At 36.1% G+C, this 20417-nt stretch overlaps 1 protein-coding gene and 1 long non-coding RNA gene across 2 annotated transcripts; both read left to right on the plus strand.

Moving 5' to 3' along the window:
• The first annotated feature begins 8949 nt into the window (after nt 1-8949).
• Nucleotides 8950-9672, plus strand: LOC140037964 (uncharacterized). The gene has a single exon (XM_072083155.1). It carries the CDS (start codon nt 8950-8952, stop codon nt 9670-9672), a length of 723 nt encoding a protein of 240 aa, XP_071939256.1.
• Nucleotides 9673-14594: 4922 nt separating this feature from the next.
• LOC140038139 (uncharacterized) lies at nt 14595-15444 on the plus strand. The gene is made up of 2 exons (XR_011841962.1): nt 14595-14652; nt 15029-15444. It is a non-coding gene; the product is annotated as an uncharacterized lncRNA (long non-coding RNA).
• Nucleotides 15445-20417: the final 4973 nt, after the last annotated feature.

The following is a 20417-nucleotide window of genomic DNA, read 5'->3' on the forward strand; positions in this document are numbered from 1 at the left end:
ACTAGAAAGTTCACAATATGTTCATGCAATTTTACACATCAGTTCTGCTACTATAATTTCTGAATCACTGCATGTAACAGTTATCCAACCTGCTGTCCAACATGCCTAGTTAAAAACAACTTGTAACCTTTTTGCCCACAATGCATCTATCAATCTCAGTGTTATATGCATTCACGCCGCTTAATAATTTTACCCTGCGTCACTATTTATTCATACCAAATGTCTCTTATACAACACTCTGATACATACTTAAGGGAACTATCTTTGTAACACTTTTTTTTCGCTTTGTATGTCACAATCAATAGGATGTACAAATCACAAACAAACAAACTATAATCCGCCCTCAGCCATTGCTAGCCAACAAAATCTACAATAAGTTCAAAGCAATAACTAGTATCCCTGTTATATTATTACCCAACTAATTCCACACCCCATTCACACGATTTTGCAAACACTTGGCGCACTAAATTTTCTGCACCTGTCCTCCCCAATGTTGGTCACCAAATTACATACCTTTTACCCCTCAGTACCAATAAACATTCTGTTCTAACAAAATCATTAAAGATCAATTAACCTATTCATTTACAACATTGTTCAAAAATAACAACTACTCACATAGCTCCACCACCTTGTTAAGTTTCGAAAGTTATATCATAACATTGCTGTTTTGTTACCTGGGTGTTTCCTACTTTTTTTCTTCTCCAGATGTCCCAACGTTCCACTTCACAATTTTGATTCCCTTTTGCCAAGCCCTTCCAGATTTCAAACCGCGACAACTCTGCATGTTGGATCACTCCTTCGTCACAAATGTATTTTTCCCTACTTTCCCCTTTCCCTAGTTCGCCCCATCCACTTTCTTGCCTGTAGCCACTTGCTTGTTCTGCCTCCAGCCACTTTCTTATTTTCTCTTTCTGCTTCCGTTTTCCGGTGTTTTGGGGTGACTGAAATTTGGCTATAGTTAGTGTGGAGGGAGAGCAAAAGACTTTTGTGTTTGACGATGCATTTGTGTTTGCACGCTTTGTTTGCACGGGATTTTGTCGACTGGAGTTGACACTTCGTGCTTCTTCTTGCTGTGATTTTCCTTCAACAATGCTGAAGTTTCACAGATTTTTGCAATGTTCAACGTACAGTACCAATTCTCTTTATTTCCTCTGTTATTTTCTCCTCTCATATCTTGCCCTGTTTTTTGGCAGATGTGAATTTCGACAATTGTTTCATTTTCGAGGGAGTGTAATTGCGTCTTTTCATTTTCAACCTTTCATTTTGAGCGGGACTTTGCTAACGATCGGTGCTGACGGTCCGTTACGGTCTTCTCACTTCTTCTAATTTTTTTCCATTCCAACTAAATCAAACGGCGTCGTTCTTTGCCCTGCTGAAGACTTGTTGACTTGGCTCATTTGTCTCCTCACATTTTTTATTGTGAGGAGACCGTTCAGGAGCGGTCGTCAGGCCGACCGCTCCTGCCCCGTATCCGTGGAGAAGAGATTCTGTGCATTGCTCACGAGTAGACCGAGAGATTGTATTAGGTGGCAACATCACAAGCTCATCAATCATTGCGCAAATCTCCATAAACTTAATTAATCAACCGCCGTTGATCGCGAATGATGTTCACCACGTTGTGACATGTAGGGCTGTGATGCCGAGGACATGAGACCAAATGTCGTTGGCGAAATTCAATTAGGTGGGACCGCGCATAATTCATGATGGACATGATGTCAGCTGCCACAGGACAGTTTCATTCATTTTACCGTACTAGTAAAGAAAGGACCGTTGTATGGAATTTCATAGCATCTCTCACGGAGAGCTTCGATTAATTGTTTATGGTATTGGATTCAGTTTAATTGCCTGCTTTGAAAATCTAGGCACCTCACCTTGTGGAAAGAGTTGAATCATGAAATTAATGCAGAAATGATGATACTTCTTGCTCAGTTCTAGAGGGTGCGGGAAATCGATCTTGACTAGCTTTCAAATTTCAGTGATCTTTTTGGTCTTCTACCAGGTGACTGCATCCTCTCTTTGATCTTTCTAAACAAAATGAGGATTGTTGATCAGTTAAAATGCACTAATATAGAAGAAATCATTTGGGATGATGTCTAGTAAATTATTTTGTGGATATCCAATTGTGACTGTGGTACAGCATGGGAGTGAATAAGAATATGGACAAAGCGATATAGGTACAAACCCTAAGAACATGGACTATTTGCGCCGACAGCTCGTAATTTGGTCTTTATCTTTGTGTTTTTTTCCCCCCACGAAGACCATTAAGGTTGGCGTCTTTTTTTGACTAAATAACGGTGTTTGGAATGTTTATTGCAATGAGTAATGCAGAAATTTGCTGCACTTATGAGGTAATTTGTTTCCTCGTTTCTGGAATACGTCTCTATCAAATAATCCCGATCTGGATAGTGCGTTAGAGCTGAAATTAGGAACAAACGATAATTACTTTTTGCAATTACTGCAAATTGGGTGGATTGCTTTGAGTATGGGTGTCAGTAACTCTTGTTGTAAGTATATTTGAGCCGACACTTTAGAGTGTTTCTTGATAGAAGATTAGAGATGGAGTTTACAATCTTTCAAATTGTTTTTGATTGTTTATATTTAGCATCGGCTCATACTTTAATAAACTCGAATTTTAAAAATTTAATAGTCCAAAGTGTGTCATACTATCTCACCAAGTGTCGTGACACAAATTTATTATTTTTAATCTTGATTATTGTATTTTCAAAATTCGAATCTATCCAAATTTTGACTTTTATTATTATCGAAGTTTTTTGTTACGTGAAATGGGTAAAAGGTCTATGCTCTATGGATAGACCGGCTAAAATGGATTTTGAGCATAATTGCCAGGTCTACTCGTGGCTAAGATGGGATATGGTTTTGCTTGTGATTTTTGTGGCTTTCCCGGTATCAAATTTTGCCGACTTCTTGTTTCTATTTTGCCAACTTTGCTTCTCTTGAATGTGTACAAAGAATTGGGTTGCCACGATTTGGTTTCGTATACGGCAATTATATGTCTATTTTTTGTGGGTTTTTAAGGGAGAGCATAGAAAACGTAGGTTATGGCGTTAAAAGATGAATGAATTTGCAATAGTTTGAAATTGGGAGTGTGTTAGAGATGAGTGATAACTTGAAGATAAGAACAGGAGCAATTAAGGTTTCGAGGAGTACGATGAGATCTATGGACAGCAGGAAATCTTTTTCTTTGTTAATCTTTTTATTCTTTCCCGTATCTAACAACGAGTTTACTTGTTTTTTATGCAATGAGTTTCAAGTCAGACTAATTTTTCTTTGTATGTTAAGTTTCTGATTAATTTTTCTTTTGTATTTGAACTTCCTTTTTATTATTTTCTGCAATTCCCATAGTTATATTTCATTTATCTATCAATTTTTAAAGTTTAGGTATTGGGATAAAGATTTATTTTGTTCAATTATCTTTATGTTTTCTCCATTAAACTCTCTCAATTTTATTTTTGCAACTTTTTCTTTTTTTTGTGAATTTTATTTATTGTTGTCAGTAGAGGGTAAATTTGTCATTTTATTTGTTCTATTTATTGGCTCTTGATAGTATTATTGACAAGGGAGGCAAATGTAATTTAGTTAAACCTCAAGATTTGATTCATAGTTTGGTCAAACCTTAACGGAGACAAGTGTAATTAACCCCAAAATTAACCCACAAGGCCCTTTAGCCCATTTTAATAACTTAATTTATATTTGACTAGACTATTTTACCTCGATCAAAAGAAAGTTTGAAGAGTCCAGTGATGCACATGCCATTGTTAGCTCTAAATAAATAAGGGATAATTTTAGAAACCTTCCCTAAGATTTTCAATAATTTCACTCGCCCCCCTTGAAATTTACATAATTACAGAAACCTCCATTGATGTAATAAAAAGACAACAATGCCCTTCATTATTTGTCAACTCATTAAAAAACTCTATCAAATATTAAAGCTCTCTCATCCATTATCAATCAATAATTCAAACTATAGTTTTTCTCATTTAACTATCTATCCTCTTTCTCCTACATCTATTTTCCTTTTAAAATCATTTATTGATTATTATCAACTAAATGTGTACTGTCACCACTAATAAAATCATTATATACACCAAACCACCAATATGTACATATCTTGGTATATATTTATAACTACATTGGTATATATTTATATCTTACCATGAAAACAAAATGTTCTTGGTTTGTATTTATAACAGCATTGTGTTTCTATTGTTGATTTATAATTATTGATGTTATTCCTATATAGAGAATTTGATTGATTTTAAACTCTGTGCCAATGGAGTATATTGGATATTGATATTAGTAGTAATGGTTTAGATTATTTTGTATTTAAAAAGTGGCAGCATGGAATTAAAATTTAGGGATATTAATGAATATTTTTGTGTATTAAGTAAAATATTATATTGATATGAGATTATAGGAAAACTTTTGAGTATGTGATGTAGTGTTTATAGCTGGTACAATGGTCAACATCAAAAATTTTTAGATAAAAGAGGAACATTAGAACAAAGATAAGTGTTTATTTAATGGTGATTTGGATATTGATGGATAGGTATTAGTGATAGCAAGTAAAGATAAATGAAATAGAGATTGTGAACCATTTTTTTCCTTTATATTTTTGTTGTGAATTATAACTCAAGGGCATTATAGGAATTTTGAGAAAAAGTATAACCTTTTGCACCTAAAATGTTACTTAAATAGTGAAAATAGGTGAGGTAGGTGTAATTTTTAGAACTTGAGGGGAGCTTTCTGCAATTGTACAAAACTCAAGGGAGGTATGTGAAATTAACCAAATTAAACCATGAGAACTTTTGTTTAATACAAAATAACACAACATTTACCCTTACAAATCCAGCCAAACTGTATTCTGAATCATTCAAGTCTTAACATAATTTGTTTGATCAGATAGCAAAGTGCAACAGATCTACATGGGATAAAGTGCCTTTTTTCTTTTTGGAGAGACTGGTTTTTGGGCCTATTGCCGTGTAAATGAAAAGGACTTTTTTTTTTCAATAATTTTTTGTGTGAAATAGCAGCAATTTCAGGCACTAGAGATATGTGAATGCATAGGAAGTTAGAGCTCCACAAAAAATATATAAGTAAAAGAATAAAAAACAAAAAGATTTGTACTTCAATTCTTCAAGTGAGACTCTAAGTCTAATTAAGAAAAAAAGCATAAAGGAAGAGCTCGAGAGTCAAATTAAAACTTTATAATTACTTGATTGATGACCCTATTGATTAATTCCAATGTTCAAGAAACTAAAAGGAGGTATGGAACTCAAGAGCATTAAGAAATCAGGATCGAGGGCATGGTACTTCGTTTGCAATTGTATGACCATATTTGTAAAATTATTTGAACTGCAAAAATGCCATAACAAAACGATGGGTGAAGTAGGAAAGATTTATATCTGTTGTTGTAATCTCTCACTATGAGAGCCTCTTTCTCTCTATTCTAGAGAGAGAAATCTCCCTCCTATGGGAGTCGTGTTTTCTCTAACAAATTTTCAAAAAATCTCGAATCCCAAAATAACAGATCCTATTCATCAAATTTTCTTTCCTATTTTAGCATTCATTCCAAATTAGTCGTTTCAGCTAAGTACATCAATCTACCTTAGATTAGCCTAAACATTTACAGTTGATAGCCATATAATTCATCAATAAGTTCGCGGGAGGTGTTGCTTTGTGATTGCCGTTGAGCTTTCTTTCTATTCTTTTGTTGTTTTGCTTCTTCTGTTTTGTCTGGTGCTTTTCAGGTTGCTCAGCTAGATCATTGATCTAGGGGCATAGCAGTGTGGTCAAGGAGACGATGCTTGGGAAGCTGGAAAACGGTGACGATTTCTGGAGCTGAACTGGTTCTGCAACAATTTGGAACTGGCTGCAGCTTAGACTGTGGGATCTTCGAAGATGGAACACATAGAAGAGGTAATGAAGAAATTCACCTTATCTGAGAATGAGAGGGAGGGGGTTTGTCTAGGGAATGAGGATTTGGAAAAAGGTGTAAAGGAGTGCAGATTGAGTCTAATAGGGAGAGTGTGGGGGGAAAAAACAGCTAACATAACTGGTATGAGGAGTTTTGCTACTAATGTGTGGTCTCAGTTGAGAAACGTAAAAATTACAGAGATCAAGGTCAATATGTTTCAATTTGTTTTTGAGTCTAGAAAGGATATTGAGCTGATGCTTAGCAAAAGACCTTGGATCTATGATGGCCAGCCTCTAGTTTTACTGGAATAGCAAGCAAATTTAGAGGAGAAGGAGCAGGTGTTTAGTAGGACTTTAGTATGGGTTCAGATTTGGAATTTACCTCCCCATTGGGTTACTAAGGAGGCTAGGCGTAAAATAGGTGGAATATTTGCAGGGGTTAGAGAGGTCATTATTCCTCAGGGAGGAGGCAAGGAAGGTAAGCATCTCAAAATCTTAGCTGAAGTGAATCTTAAAGAGCCTCTGCCTAGAGGTACTATGGTGAAAAGTAATGGAAGAACCAGATGGATTGGGTTACTAAGGAGGCTAGGCGTAAAATAGGTGGAATATTTGCAGGGGTTAGAGAGGTCATTATTCCTCAGGGAGGAGGCAAGGAAGGTAAGCATCTCAAAATCTTAGCTGAAGTGAATCTTAAAGAGCCTCTACCTAGAGGTACTATGGTGAAAAGTAATGGAAGAACCAGATGGATTGAGTTTAGGTATGAGAAATGCCCTGATTTTTGCTTCTGCTGTGGACTGATAGGACATAATGAGAGAATCTGCAATAGGAAAGGGGTAAACGTGGATAGGGAGAATCAGTATGGTAACTGGCTTCAAGCCAGTTTCCCTAGGAGTCCAAGGAAGAAAGGCAGGAATGATGGGGAACAGGAAACATCAGGGAAAGGAGAGTATAGGGATCAAAGCTCAGATAGGGAAACTGGGAGCCAACTGTATCCTCTACTTACCTACATTAAAGAATTCCATAGGAGGAACGGGAAGACAGATATTCAATCCAATGAGAATGAGAACTGGGGACCAGCAGCTAGAGGGGGCCAAGGAGAAGCGTGGAATGGGAGGCAGGAGGGTGAGGGGATTAGTAAGTATGTGGGAGGGGAGCAAGAGAGTAAGCATGGAAGACAGGTTTTAGATGAGGTAAAGGAGGTAGTAGAAGTAGAAAAGGGAGGAGACTTGCTGATGCTCAAGGCAGTGGATGTGGGGAGTGCAGTGGAGGGAGGGAGTGGCAAGGATAAGATGTGGATTGATGGTGAGAACAACCACTGTTTACACAGGGGTAGGAGTATGAAGGAGGGGGAAAAGGAAGGGAGGGAAGATCAGCAGGAAGGCCATGGTAATAAAACCAGCATGGGGAAGTATAGGGTCAGTAAGACATGGAAGAGATTGGTGCAGGAGGTAGGAAAGAGGAAGCCTCTGACTGAGATTGAAACTGCACAGAATGGCACGGAAATAGGGAAGAGAAGAAAGGGAGTGATAGGTTGCAATTTTATCATTTATTTTATAATTAATTTCCCCTATTACCTCACCCGATGTGGATTAATTGTTGGATTCTACTCACTTTTAGTATTTTGTATTTATTTCAGGGAGTAGAACGAAAATATCATAACAAGTGCCAATTTGACAGTTATCAGGAAAGAGTTCAAGTAGCAGGCATCCAGGGACATTTTTGGAATATCAAACCGCGACCCTTCTTGGTAATTGGGCCAAAGACAACATTCAAAAAGAAGCACAAAAGGTTGGAGTCGTCCTCTCTGCAAGGGGGGCAGCCGCACAGGAGCCAAGCATTAGAGTAGCTTTGATTTTTCCTTTCTTAGCTTTTTAGTAGTAGTTCTCTCATTGGTGATGACAAGGAAAAACAATGGACTTCCTTTAGCTTTCTTTGACTTTTTCCTTTCGTCTTTTGTGGTTGCCCCCTGCGTATGCCAGGAGCTTTTCACCAATTAAACGAATTGAGTTTTTCCTAGTTTCGAAGTACAATGGCCGCAGTTATTCCTTCAATTTCCTGTGGATTTTGTTCATCAAATATGAATTAATCTCCTCACTCTAGTCAAGAAACAACGGATGCTTTGATTCGCCTAAAAACTGTGAGATCGATTTAATTTTATCTTTTCTTTTTATTTATTGGTATCCGCATATTCTTTTATTATAGTGCTTATGATTGTTTAATTAATTGATTGTCTTGGATTCGGATAATTAGTTAATTTGATAATCTATTGTCAATTGGGACGTTAAATCCGTAATTGTTTAATTGTCTCAAAATAGTGATAACTGGCATGATTGGGTTTGTGTCAGGAGAATACGCGGGCTAACCTAAAATAACTCTGACAGTGTGTTATTTGGTTAGAATAGGGCTCCTCTAATACGTAAGGCAATTGGGGAATTAAATCTTATGGGCGTACCTAGGATTATTTCTCAATTAGAGCAGTGATTAACAGGCGTACCTTAATCACCAACACAGTAAGGAGGGGTTGACTGCCATCGCTTGTTTGGCAGTTATAACCTATTTATTGATAAATAATGGGAATTGCCTTTGTTTCGATGATCAATTAGGTGCACCATTATTGAAGTTATTTCTTGGCTAGATTATTAATTATCACCCATTTGATTTTAGTAATTTGTTATTTGATTTTTAGTAGCATCTTAGATTTTATTTGAATTTCTTTGATTGTCATCTTCTGCACAAAAACACCCCATTTGTTACTGTGAATTTGAAAAGAACAGTTACACCCAATCCCTGTGGATTCGACCCTATTTACCACTATCTATAAAAATTACTTTTAGTTGAGCAGGTTTTATTATTGCACAGGCTGACAACCTGTCAGGGAGCAGGTGGGGGTGAGATGGAAAGGAACCTGAGGGAGACTGAGTATAAGAAGAAAGCCAGGCTGATTGAAGGGGTTGAGGATGTGGTGATGCTGTCTGAGGTGGTGGAGCCCTCCCTTAATAGAGCTCCCACCCTTCAATGAGAGTTCTGGTGTGGAACTGTCGAGGTGTGGGGAGCCCTTTGATAGTTCCCCAACTTAAGGAACTTGTACAAGTCCACTCTCCATCTCTGATATTCTTATCAGAGACAAAAAAGAAAAAGACCTTCATAAATAGTGTTAAACAATGGGTAAAGTTTGATGATCTGTTTGTAGTAGACCCTGTGGGGATTGCAGGTGGTTTAGCAGTGATTTGGAAGAGGGATATCCAGGTAAAAAGTATCTTATTTACTAGTTTTACTATAGAGTTACTTATAGGGGATCAGGGAGGTAGTCGAGATTGGTGGTGTGTGTGTACCTATGCCAGTTCGAATGATAAGATTAGGGAGCAGCAATGGAGGGTGTTAGAGAGGAGAACACAGATTTGGGGTGATTGCTGGGCTTTAATGCGAGATTTGAACGATATCACCTTTAATGGGGAGAAGTGGGAGGGTAGAATCAGGCCTACTAGCAATTTTGAAAGTTTCACTGGTTTCATTAATAGGACTAGCCTGATAGATATTGGCTTTGAGGGAGTGCCTTGGACCTGGTGTAATAACTGGGACAATGAAGGAGTAATTAAGGAAAGGATTGATAGAGTGATAGGTACTAAGCAGTGGTGTGGAAATTTTGGAAAGGCTAAAGTTACTCATGCTGAAACAGAAGCTTCTGATCATTGTGCCTTGGTACTAGATCTGACCCTTGTAGGAATACCAAGGAAGTGAAGATTTTGATAAGAGATGGATTATGCAGGAGGAGGTTGGGAAGGTGATCAAGAAGGCATGGGGGAAGGAGCAACAGGGGTCAAGGTTGTATAGAGTGCAGAGTAAAATTAAACAAGTTCGTATGAATCTGCTGCATTGGAGCAAAAAATTGAATCTGAACTTAAAAAAGCAGATAGAACAGATTAAAAAGGAAATTAAAGAGGTGAGGGAGAGTCAGGGCAGAGAGGACAGAACAAAAATTATAGGACTGAAGAGGAAGTTGGTGGAGGCTTACAAGAGAGATGAGGTATACTGGAGTCAGAAGGCAAGAATTAAATGGCTCCAGGAGGGAGACAAAAACACTAGCTTCTTCCATGCTAGTTTAATGAATAGGAGGAAGCAGAATAGGATTAATGGTTTGAAAAGGAGAGGTGGGGAGTGGTGTAGGAATGATGAGGAGGTCAGGGAGGAAATTGTGGACTATTTTTAGCAATTGTTCACGTCTGATGATCCAACTGATTTCAGTGTTATTTTGGAAGAGATCCCGCAGACTATAACTGCTGACATGAATAGAAAGTTGACAAGGCCAGTCTTTGATCAAGAAATCAGTCATGCAGTAAATTCCATGCATCCAAACAAGTCTCCTAGACCAGATGGTATGTCCCTTATCTTTTTTCAAAAATTTTGGCATGTTGTCAAATGTGATGTTATTAGTGCAGTTTAAAGCTTTTTTCACTCTGGTCATATCCTAAAATCCATAAATGAGACCTTGATCAGCCTTATCCCTAAAATTGATTCACCAATTCTGATTACTGAGTTTAGACCTATCAGCTTGTGTAATGTAACTTACAAGATCATCTCAAAAGTTCTAGTCAACAGATTTAAAACTGTGCTAGACTGTTGCATTAGTTCCTCTCAGTCTGCTTTTGTGCCTGGTAGGCAGATTCTGGACAATGTCTTAGTGGCACATGAGAGTATTCATTTTCTTAATAATAAGAGAACTGGAAAGAATGGTTATATGGCTATCAAGCTTGATATGTCTAAAGCTTATGATAGGGTTGAATGGGTGTTTTTGGCAAAAATGATGCAAAAAATGGGGTTCTGTCCAACTTGGATTCAATGGATTTTAGAGTGTATAACTAGTGTCACCTACTCTGTGAATGTTAATGGGGAAAAAAGGGGGTTTATCAAGCCTTCTAGAGGCTTAAGGCAGGGGGATCCCCTATCCCCCTACTTATTTCTGATTTGTGCAGAAGGTTTCTCTGCCCTGCTCAGAAGAACTAATAGACAAGGTGGTATGTCTGGAATGAAGATTGCTAATGAAGCTCCTAGCTTGTCTCATCTCTTCTTTGCAGATGATTCACTAATTTTCTGTAGAGCCAAGGTTGGGGAGGCTGTGCAGCTTATGAAGGTGTTAGAAGAATATGGAAGAGCATCTGGCCAGTTGATCAACAAAGAAAAGTCCTCTATCTTTTTTAACAAAAATGTCAAAGGAATGAGAAAGGAAGAGGTGCTTAAAGAGCTGGAAGGCATGAGAGAGGTTCATCAGAGCAAATATCTTGGGCTTCCTATGGTTATAGGAAGGTCAAAGAGACAGGTATTTGAGTTTATTAGACAGAAAGCAGTTAAAAGACTTGGGGGTTGGAAGGAAAAACTTTTGAGCCAAGCAGGAGTCATTCTAGCTCTCCCTGCTTACGTGATGTCTTGCTATAGGTTGCCAAAGGCATTGTGTCAGAATGTATGTTCAGAAATGGCTAAATTCTGGTGGGGACAGAGGGAGGATGAAAAGAAAATTCACTGGATAAAATGGAGTAGAATGACAGATATCAAAGCTGAAGGGGGCCTGGGATTTAGGGATTTACAAGACTTTAACTTGGCATTATTGGGGAAACAATTATGGAGAATTTTGATGCAACCTAATTTGCTGATGAGTAGAGTAATGAAAGCGAGGTACTTCGATGGGAAATCCATATGGGATGTACAACCAAAAGGTTCAGACTCATGGTTCTGGAAGAGTCTACTGAGTGCTAGAGAAGTGCTGGAGGAAGGACTAAGAAAGAGGGTGGGAGATGGGGAATCTATTAAAATCTGGGAAGATAGGTGGCTGCCAGGGATAGAGGATAGGAAGGTAAGATCTCAAAGGAAGGTTGATAGCAAGATTCAGAGGGTTAGTGAGCTGATCAAGGATGGTAAGTGGGATAGAGAATTGCTGCTATAGGAATTTGAGGAGAAGGACAGGCTGCAGATACTAAAGATACCACTGAGCTTGGGGAAGGTAAGGGATAGGATCTATTGGGCAAAATCAAGTTCTAGTATATATTTTGTCAAGACTAGCTATAGACTAATCAAGGAAATGAAGAGAAGACGGTGTCAACATGGAGGAACTTCAGAACCAAGTAATAGTAGGACGATCAAGTCTCAAAACTGGAGTTTTCTGTGGGGCTTGAGCATGCCAAATAAACTCAAACACTTCATCTGGAAATGTTTGAAAGGAATATTGCCAACTAACACAATGGTGAAGGGAAAGTGTGGTAAGGGGGACCATGTGTGCAAGTGCTGTGGAGACAGCTCTGAGACATTAGAGCATATGTTTTTCCTGTGTTGTAATGCTAGAGCAATTTGGAAGGTGGCACCATTGAGGTAGGATGGATTGGAGGAGTTTAGGAATAATTTTTGGCATTGGTGGGAAGAACTTAGGGGGCTTTGGCTCAAGGGAGAGGAAGGGAACACATAACTCTCACGATAAACATTTTGTGGCAGATTTGGAAAGCCAGGAATAATAAGCAGTTCAATAACAGGAGCAGTGAGCCTATGGGGGTGATTGACAAGGCACTAATGGAATGGAATGAGTTTCAACTGACACAAGGGGGGAGCAAAGCATGACAACCTGGCAGTTGGAGAGCAAGAGAAGGGCAGGAGATGGGATACACCGCAAGCTGGCTGGATCAAGCTCAACACTAATGCAGCTTTGGACCAAAAACTTAACAAGGCAGGGTGGGGTATGGTGGCCAGGAACAGCTTAGGGGAACTGGTAGGTTCATGGGCGAGGCCAACTGAAGGCTGTGCTGAGGCACAGGTGGAGGAAACTCTGGCAATAAGAGAAGCTATGGTACTAGCTAAACGAATGGGATGGAGAAAAGTGGAGTTGGAATCGGACTGTAAGCTAGTAGTGGACAAAATCAATGCAAGGGAGGAGGAAGTCAGCATAGCCATAATTCAGTTGGACATTTGGAGGTTGATGAAAGAATTTGATAAATGTTGTTTTTCCTATACTAGAAGGAGCAACAACTATGTAAGTCACTATTTAGCAAAGTTTGCTATAACACTGATTGATGTAGCTGAATGGAAGCTTAGCTTCCCAGCGTGGTTGCTTGAGTTAGCTCAGGCAGATTTACAGGAGTAGTTGCTCTGACTTTGTACTCGTTTATGCTTAATACAATGTTATCGTTTGGAAAAAAAAAAAAAGAAGTAGGAAAGATTTTCTTAGGATCTGTTTGGATGAGGGATTTGAGTGGATTTGGATTTGAAATCCACCTATCAATTGGAGGAATTTCAAAGCTCAAAATTATATAGTGGAGAGAATGACATAAAATATGCATCTGTAATTTATCTCAAGGAGGAAGCATGTTTAGCCAAAAAACTCATTGGCTTGGTTTAAATTGACAATACCGTAGAATAAATAGTCCTAATGTTTCAGGTTATATGACCATATAATTTAATTTAGGGTAAAATACACTTTACTCCTGTGGTTTAGCACTTTTTCACATAAATCCCTTGAGGTTTGCAAAGCTATATAACCCTTCCATAATTTGGATTATAGTGTCAAAATAACAGAATTTGTATTTTATAACGGAGTCAATTAAAATACCAAAAATACTCCTTTGTAAACTTGAAAATTATTAATTACCAATAGAGGGTTATATTTTGAAAATCATAATGGGATTCTATGGTAAGTACTAAATTATAAGGGAGTTATGTGATAAAATACAAAACTATTGGGGGTTAAAATGCCATATATATTATGTTTATATATTTTAGTTATTTCAACTATTTTAATTTTTAAACAAAAATATTTTCTATATTTTATTGGATTTCGTTACAGATGATTATTTCAGTCAATTTGACACTTAGTTCAAACTATAAAGGAATTAAATATAATTTTTAAAACTTTAGAAAAATTATTTGACAAATTATTAAATCACATGGGAGTAAAGTATATTTTATCCTTAAAGTTATTAAAGATGACAAGACAAATCAGGTACGATGTTATCTACGAGTACATCGCAAAGTTTATGAACCACCAGCCTTTCATCCCATATCTCATTCGGAATTGTGTTTTTTGGGGTCATGCAACCGAAATTATTGCCACCTACCCCCAATCATCGAGTGAAGTTATTACCACCAACTACCCTTTCATTCAGCCATCTTATCCCAAAATCTTATGTGGAACGTGTTTTTTGTGTTCATGCAAGTGAATGTCTACTGAGATAATCCACATTGGATATCGGAAGAAGAAAGAAATGAAATATAAGTTTCGGTCCTTTGAATTATTAATAATTTTGAATTAACACAAAGTTTCAATTCAAAAAGTTATTGGGCCAATCTAGTAAATTTGAAGGTATTAAAACAAATTTCGTGTGATCTCTGTGCGGAATTCTCTAAAATCTGCGTACGATTATTATGACCAAATTTTGCAAGGACGTAAAATTTTTAAGAGGAAGGATTGAACGAAATGCCTCATATTTAAAATTGGAAGAAGAACTAAATCAAATATAAGTTCGACCCTATCAAATTACTAATAAATTTGAATTAATCATTTTGAACAGATAATTTTAGCTCAAAAAGTTAATGGGTCACACCAATGGACCCAAGGGGTTACATCTACCGTTTCATTCAGCACTATATATATAGGCATGTGTGCAAAAGTTTATGCACACAGGATCTCACACCAAATGGCTTTTAATCATTCTTTCTTCCTTGTTCTTGTGCTCCTTGCATCTAGTTAGTCTCTCATACTTATTTTGTTTTATCATTTGCATACAGTCATAATTAACACAATAGTCTCTCTCTTTCTCTCTCTCTCTAAGCATATTTCATATAGTATTCAAATTATTCGTATCATCTAATGTGGAAGGAAGGAAATAGTATCATGAGAGAGTAAAAAAATTATTGCAAGGACATTTTTTTGGGGGGAGGGGTGGCACAAAAAGTGCCTATTAGAGAAGTTTAGGGGGTAAAGTGCAAATAAGTGAAAGTTCATGGAGATTTAATGCATTTAACCCAATTGAATTGTTAGTTTGTCTTTAAAGTATCAATTACTAGTAGAACTCAATTACCATCTAATTTCCTTCTAATTTTTTTTTTAATTTCTTTGCAGGTGTGGTGCTGGGGCAAGATGAAGCTGGGGAAGCTACAGAAACCACCAATGCTGTCAAAACTGCATCAAGAAAAATGCTGCCAATTGGAGGACAGATTATAAAAATGCTTGGCCTTGGAGTTCATGATGGTCAGGAACGGAGGTGTATACCCGCCTTGGGATCCTGCGTAGGCAATCCACGGGGCTGTTGTTTTGGCTGTACGTGCATCCGGCAGCTTACCGATAGGTGTCTTGGTTACTGCCGAATCTAAAGCTCCAAGCTAAAATGCTGCTAGCATCTAAGGGAACAATTAGCAAATTGTTCTAGCCGTTGCATAAATAAATGGAAGGATGGTTCTAGTGTAGTATGTTATCTCCAGCTGTTGAATAAAATATTGTAAATGGATTTTCAGTCGGAAATCCATTTCTTTTGTGTATGAACTTCCTTTTTATTATTTTCTGCAATTTCCATTCTTATATTTTCTTTTATCTATCAATTTTTAAAGTTTAGGCGTTGGGATAAAGATTTATTTTGTTCAATTATCTTTATGTTCTCTCTAGTAAACTCTCTCAAATTTTATTTTTGCAACTTTTTCATTTTTTTTTTTGTGAATTTTAATTATTGTTGTGAGTAGAGGGTAAATTTATCATTTTATTTGTTCCATTTATTGGCTCTTGACAGTATTATTGACAAGGGAGGAACATGCGGTTGTTAGCTCCAAATAAATAATTAACCATGAGAACTTTTGTTTAATACAAAATAACACAGAGTTTACCCTTCCAAATCCAGCCAAAATGTATTCCGAATCATTCATGTCTTAACATAATTTGTTTGATCAGAGAGCAAAGTGCAACTGATCTACATAGGATGAAGATTTCCTTAGGATCTGTTTGGATGAGGGATTTGAGTGGATTTGAATTTGAAATCCACCCATCAATTGGAGGAATTTCATAGCTCAAAATTGTACAGTGGAGAGAATGACATAAAATATGCATCCCTAATTTATCTCAAGGAGGAAGCATGTTTAGCCAAAAGACTCATTGGCTTGGTTTAAATTGACAATACTGTAGAATAAATAGTCCTAATGCTCCAGGTTATATGAGCATATAATTAAATTTAGGGTAAAAATACACTTTACCCCTTGTGATTTGGCACTTTTTCGCATAACCCCTTGAGGTTTGAAAAGTTATATATAACTCTTTCATAACTTGAACAAGAGTGTCAAAATGGCAGAATTTGTATTCCATAATAGAATCAACTAAAATATCAAAAGTGCTCCTTTATAAAGTTAAAAACTATTAATTACCAACAGGGGGTTATGCATATATTTTAAAAATCAAAATGGGATTATATGATAAAGTACTAAATCGTAAGGGAGTTATGTGGTAAAATATAAAACTATAAAGGGTTAAAATGTCATACATATTACGTTTATATATTTTACTTATTTCAACTATTTTAGTTTTTAAATAAGAGTAGTTTTTACATTTTTTGGGTTCCGTTATATAGAATATTTTTGTCAATTTGAGACTTTAGTTCAAACTATAAAGGGATTGTGAATAACTTTTAAAACCTTAGAAAATTATGTAAAAAATTATTAAATCACTTGGGAGTAAAGTATATTTTACCCTTAAATTTATTAAAGATGACAAGACAAATCAAGTACGATGTTATCTAAGAGTACATCGCACAGTTTGTGCACCAGCAACCCTTTCATCCCAAATGTCATTCGGAATTGTGTTCTTTGTGGTCATGCAAGTGAAATTATTGCCACCCACCCGTAATCATGCAAGTGAAGTTGCTACCACCAACTATCCTTTCATTCAGCCATCTTATCCCAAAATCTTATCCGGAACGTGTTTTTTGTGTTCATGCAAGTGTAAATGTACTGAGATAATCCACATCGGAGATCAGAAGAACAAAGAAATGAAATATAAGTTTTGATCCGTTGAATTATTAATAATTTTGAATTAATTATTTTGAATACACAGTTTCAGTTCAAAAAATTATTCGGCCAATCTAGTAGACTCGGAGCGTTATAAATGGTATCAAAGCAATTCTTGTATGGTCTCTTATCGGAATTCTCTAGAATCCACATAGGACTGCGTGGATAGTTATGATCAAATTTTGCAAGAACGTAAAGTTTCAAAGGGGAGGATTGAGTGAGATGTCGCACACTGGAAATCGGAAAAAGAACTAAATGAATTATAAGTTTCGCCCCATCCAATTACTAATAAATTTGGATTAATCATTTTGAATACATAGTTTTAACTCAAAAAGTTAATGGGTCACACCAATGGACCCAAGGCGTTATATCTTCCGTTTCATTCAGTACTATATACACACACACACATGTGTGTGTGTGCAAAAGTTTTTTTTCTCATTGGGTAGCATTATTATATAAGAAAAATGTTTTAAAAATAGTTTGCAACAGCTACGCTTAATTTATCTTGTCAATGAACACTCCACTTGTACTTAGATACTAAACTAATATTTGACATTGCAAAAAAACAAAAAAATGAAATCCCTCAAAACTAGGATTCTCTCCATGTAGTATTATATTCGTAAGTAATTTAGATGAAGACATGGTTACTCGTCTATTTTGAATTATTTGCAATACTTTTGAGGATATAATAGGATGTTATTTTCATTAACGACAAAATAATTGTTTGATATAAAAGCTTAAAGTACCTTTAGAAATGTATATATCTACACAGATAAAACTTAATTCTCAAATCGACTATTGAAACTACTTGTGTCATTCTTTTGAACAATAATAGAGATAAGTTGAAACATTGTTTAACTATGTCTTTCATTTTTGTTACATTTCATATAAAGCGCTAACATAACATGGGTTCGATTTAGAGAACGGCTCGTCCAAAGTTGGCATTCTTGGAGAACTGGATTTTGGCAAATTTGTTTTGTCAATTTTTCTTAGCATTGAAACTTGCAATATCTGTGAAAAATCCAGCACAAGGCTGTCAAAAATGGCAGTCTTGATTGAATAACTTTGTCTGAATTCTTAAAAAAAAAAAAGAAACCAAACTTTGTTTGATAATTAGTTTAAAATGTTCTTAAGTGTTTAAATGAGGTTTTTGTCACTTTTTACTTGCATTTTGTCCATAATTTGTATAGGAGTTGGAAATATACTTCATTTGGATAAAAATGAAAGTTGACAGCTTTGACATATCTTCATATTTCAGCTATAACTTGAGTTACAATGATCGGATTGAGATAATTCTTAAACCATTTTGAAGATAAGAGATAGATTTACAATTCATGTGTAGACATTGAAATCCAGTTTGAAGGTGTTCCAGGTCAAAAAGCTGAATTACTGTAGCCAATTTCTATGGTTGAAGCTGAAAGAAGGCATTGAGCAATGAAGGGTATTTTGGTCATTTCTCAACCTAAACAAATCCAAATGAGGTGATTCTTGATGCATTGGAACTAACTCAAAGATCTACAAGTTTCGTGTTTTGGGCAAGAGTTAATTCAGCTTCTATCATCGAGAAAAGTTTAGTTGAACTTGATGCAAAATTAGAATGCCTTGAAGACTGAACAGAAATTGCAAAGAAAGGCAGGGAGCAATCCGGCCGTATTATGACCAGATTCTGGTCAGAAATGGCTGCTCTCCCTTGCACAACTTGTTTCCTCCTCCAATAATTCACAGTTGTTGATGGACGTGTGACAACAACTTTGCAGCTGTAAAAGTGATGTTTGAAGCCTCATTTCTTGACTAAATCATCTATAAATAGCCATGGACTTGCAAGGACAAAGAGAGGTTGGAGAGTGCAAGAAATACCACAAAAATATAGTTCTTACATTTTCTTAGTGTTAGGTTAGTATAGTATAGGATAGTTTAATTAGTAGTTCATCCTTCTTCTTTATTAGCTAGGCAAAGATGAAGATGAGATGAAGAAGGCAAGGAAAAAGCTCATGTGACAAGGGTTATCTTACCTTTCCAACTCTTTATCTTATGTATTGGATTCTAAGTTTAGTTAATACACAAATTTTGGATTTTGTGTTCATTATGTGTCTCTAAAGTTTATGCCATGGGTTTGGTTGAACTTTCTATGATTGTTAGTGTTTATTATTTGGCTATTTGATGCGATTATTTTGAGTAAGTTATTTAGCACTTTAGCTCTTTAAATCATGATTAACTTGGTACCATTAATTGTGATTATCTAAATGTGTTGTTTCTTCAATGCAAATTGAGATTTAACACTAATTCAAGAAGTGCTAAACCTAGGGAGTACACTCACGAGAGTAGAAGTGCGCCTATGTGGTTTTAGTGATTCATTTCATGTAATTTTATCGAAGAAATGAACTTGTATATAATTTCATAACCACGAGAGTAGGTATGGATTAGTTATAAGTATAGATGATTCACTAGAGAGTAGGTTTCACATGCATAAGAAAATTACGCCATAACTAGCCAAGATAGTAGTAATCAATGATCCAAAAATAGCATTTGCATGAGTGGTTAGGAATACCATAACCTAAGGAGCTTTCATTTGTTTTTATCTTGCATAAGTTTAGCATAGTTTTACCTCTTTTAATTCATTGATCGTTTAAATAATAGAGAAGTTTTAGTAGTGCCGGTAGTTGTCCAATCTTCCTCATGGGATCGATCCGATATTTGCCCTAAACTACTAATTTGACCTGTATACTTGCAGTCAAAACAGGTATATTTCGGAATTAAACTTGTACTTATATCAAAAGCCCGTCAGTAGCTCAAAGAAACTATATTTTGAAAACAACACGATGAAAATCACTTCAAATTATAAATATCACTTGACTCTATTAATTTGATCAGAACTCACCAAAAATGAGTGTGTGTCCAATTTGACCTGTATTTCATTTAAAAATAGTACATAAAAACAAGTTAGTTGAACACAAACTGAATGAGATCTCGAAGTCTAATACAAATTGGTAAGTTGCTAACCATTTGAGGTATAGACTCTAATCCAAGGATTTAATCTGCCTAAATATCTTATTCTACGTTCTGTGAACTGGTAGTTGCATTCAAATTGGGTACAATCTCCCATCTCACCTACCTAATCTACTGATTACCATCTAATCCCTTAGTTTTTTTTTTAAATTTTCACTTAATTTTGCTATTGCTTAAGTGGTATTAGTAAGATAAGAAAGTGACATATTTTTTCATATGTTTGTCAAAACTTTTTAGATATAACTAAACTATGTTATGTAGTTAACATGGAATGAACTTACTATTTCATATTATCAATTTCATCTACCAGATGTTGAGGTCTTAACTATTATTAGTTTCTTTGCACCTTAGTGGTTTTCTAACCAAATTTTATGTTTAGAATTTTTGAGCACGTACTAACATAAAATTCAGCTCCACAACAACAAATGCATTAATGCTATGAGATAATAGAGAAATCC

This window comes from Coffea arabica, chromosome 3c (genome assembly GCF_036785885.1).
Source record: "Coffea arabica cultivar ET-39 chromosome 3c, Coffea Arabica ET-39 HiFi, whole genome shotgun sequence".
NCBI lineage: Eukaryota > Viridiplantae > Streptophyta > Magnoliopsida > Gentianales > Rubiaceae > Coffea > Coffea arabica.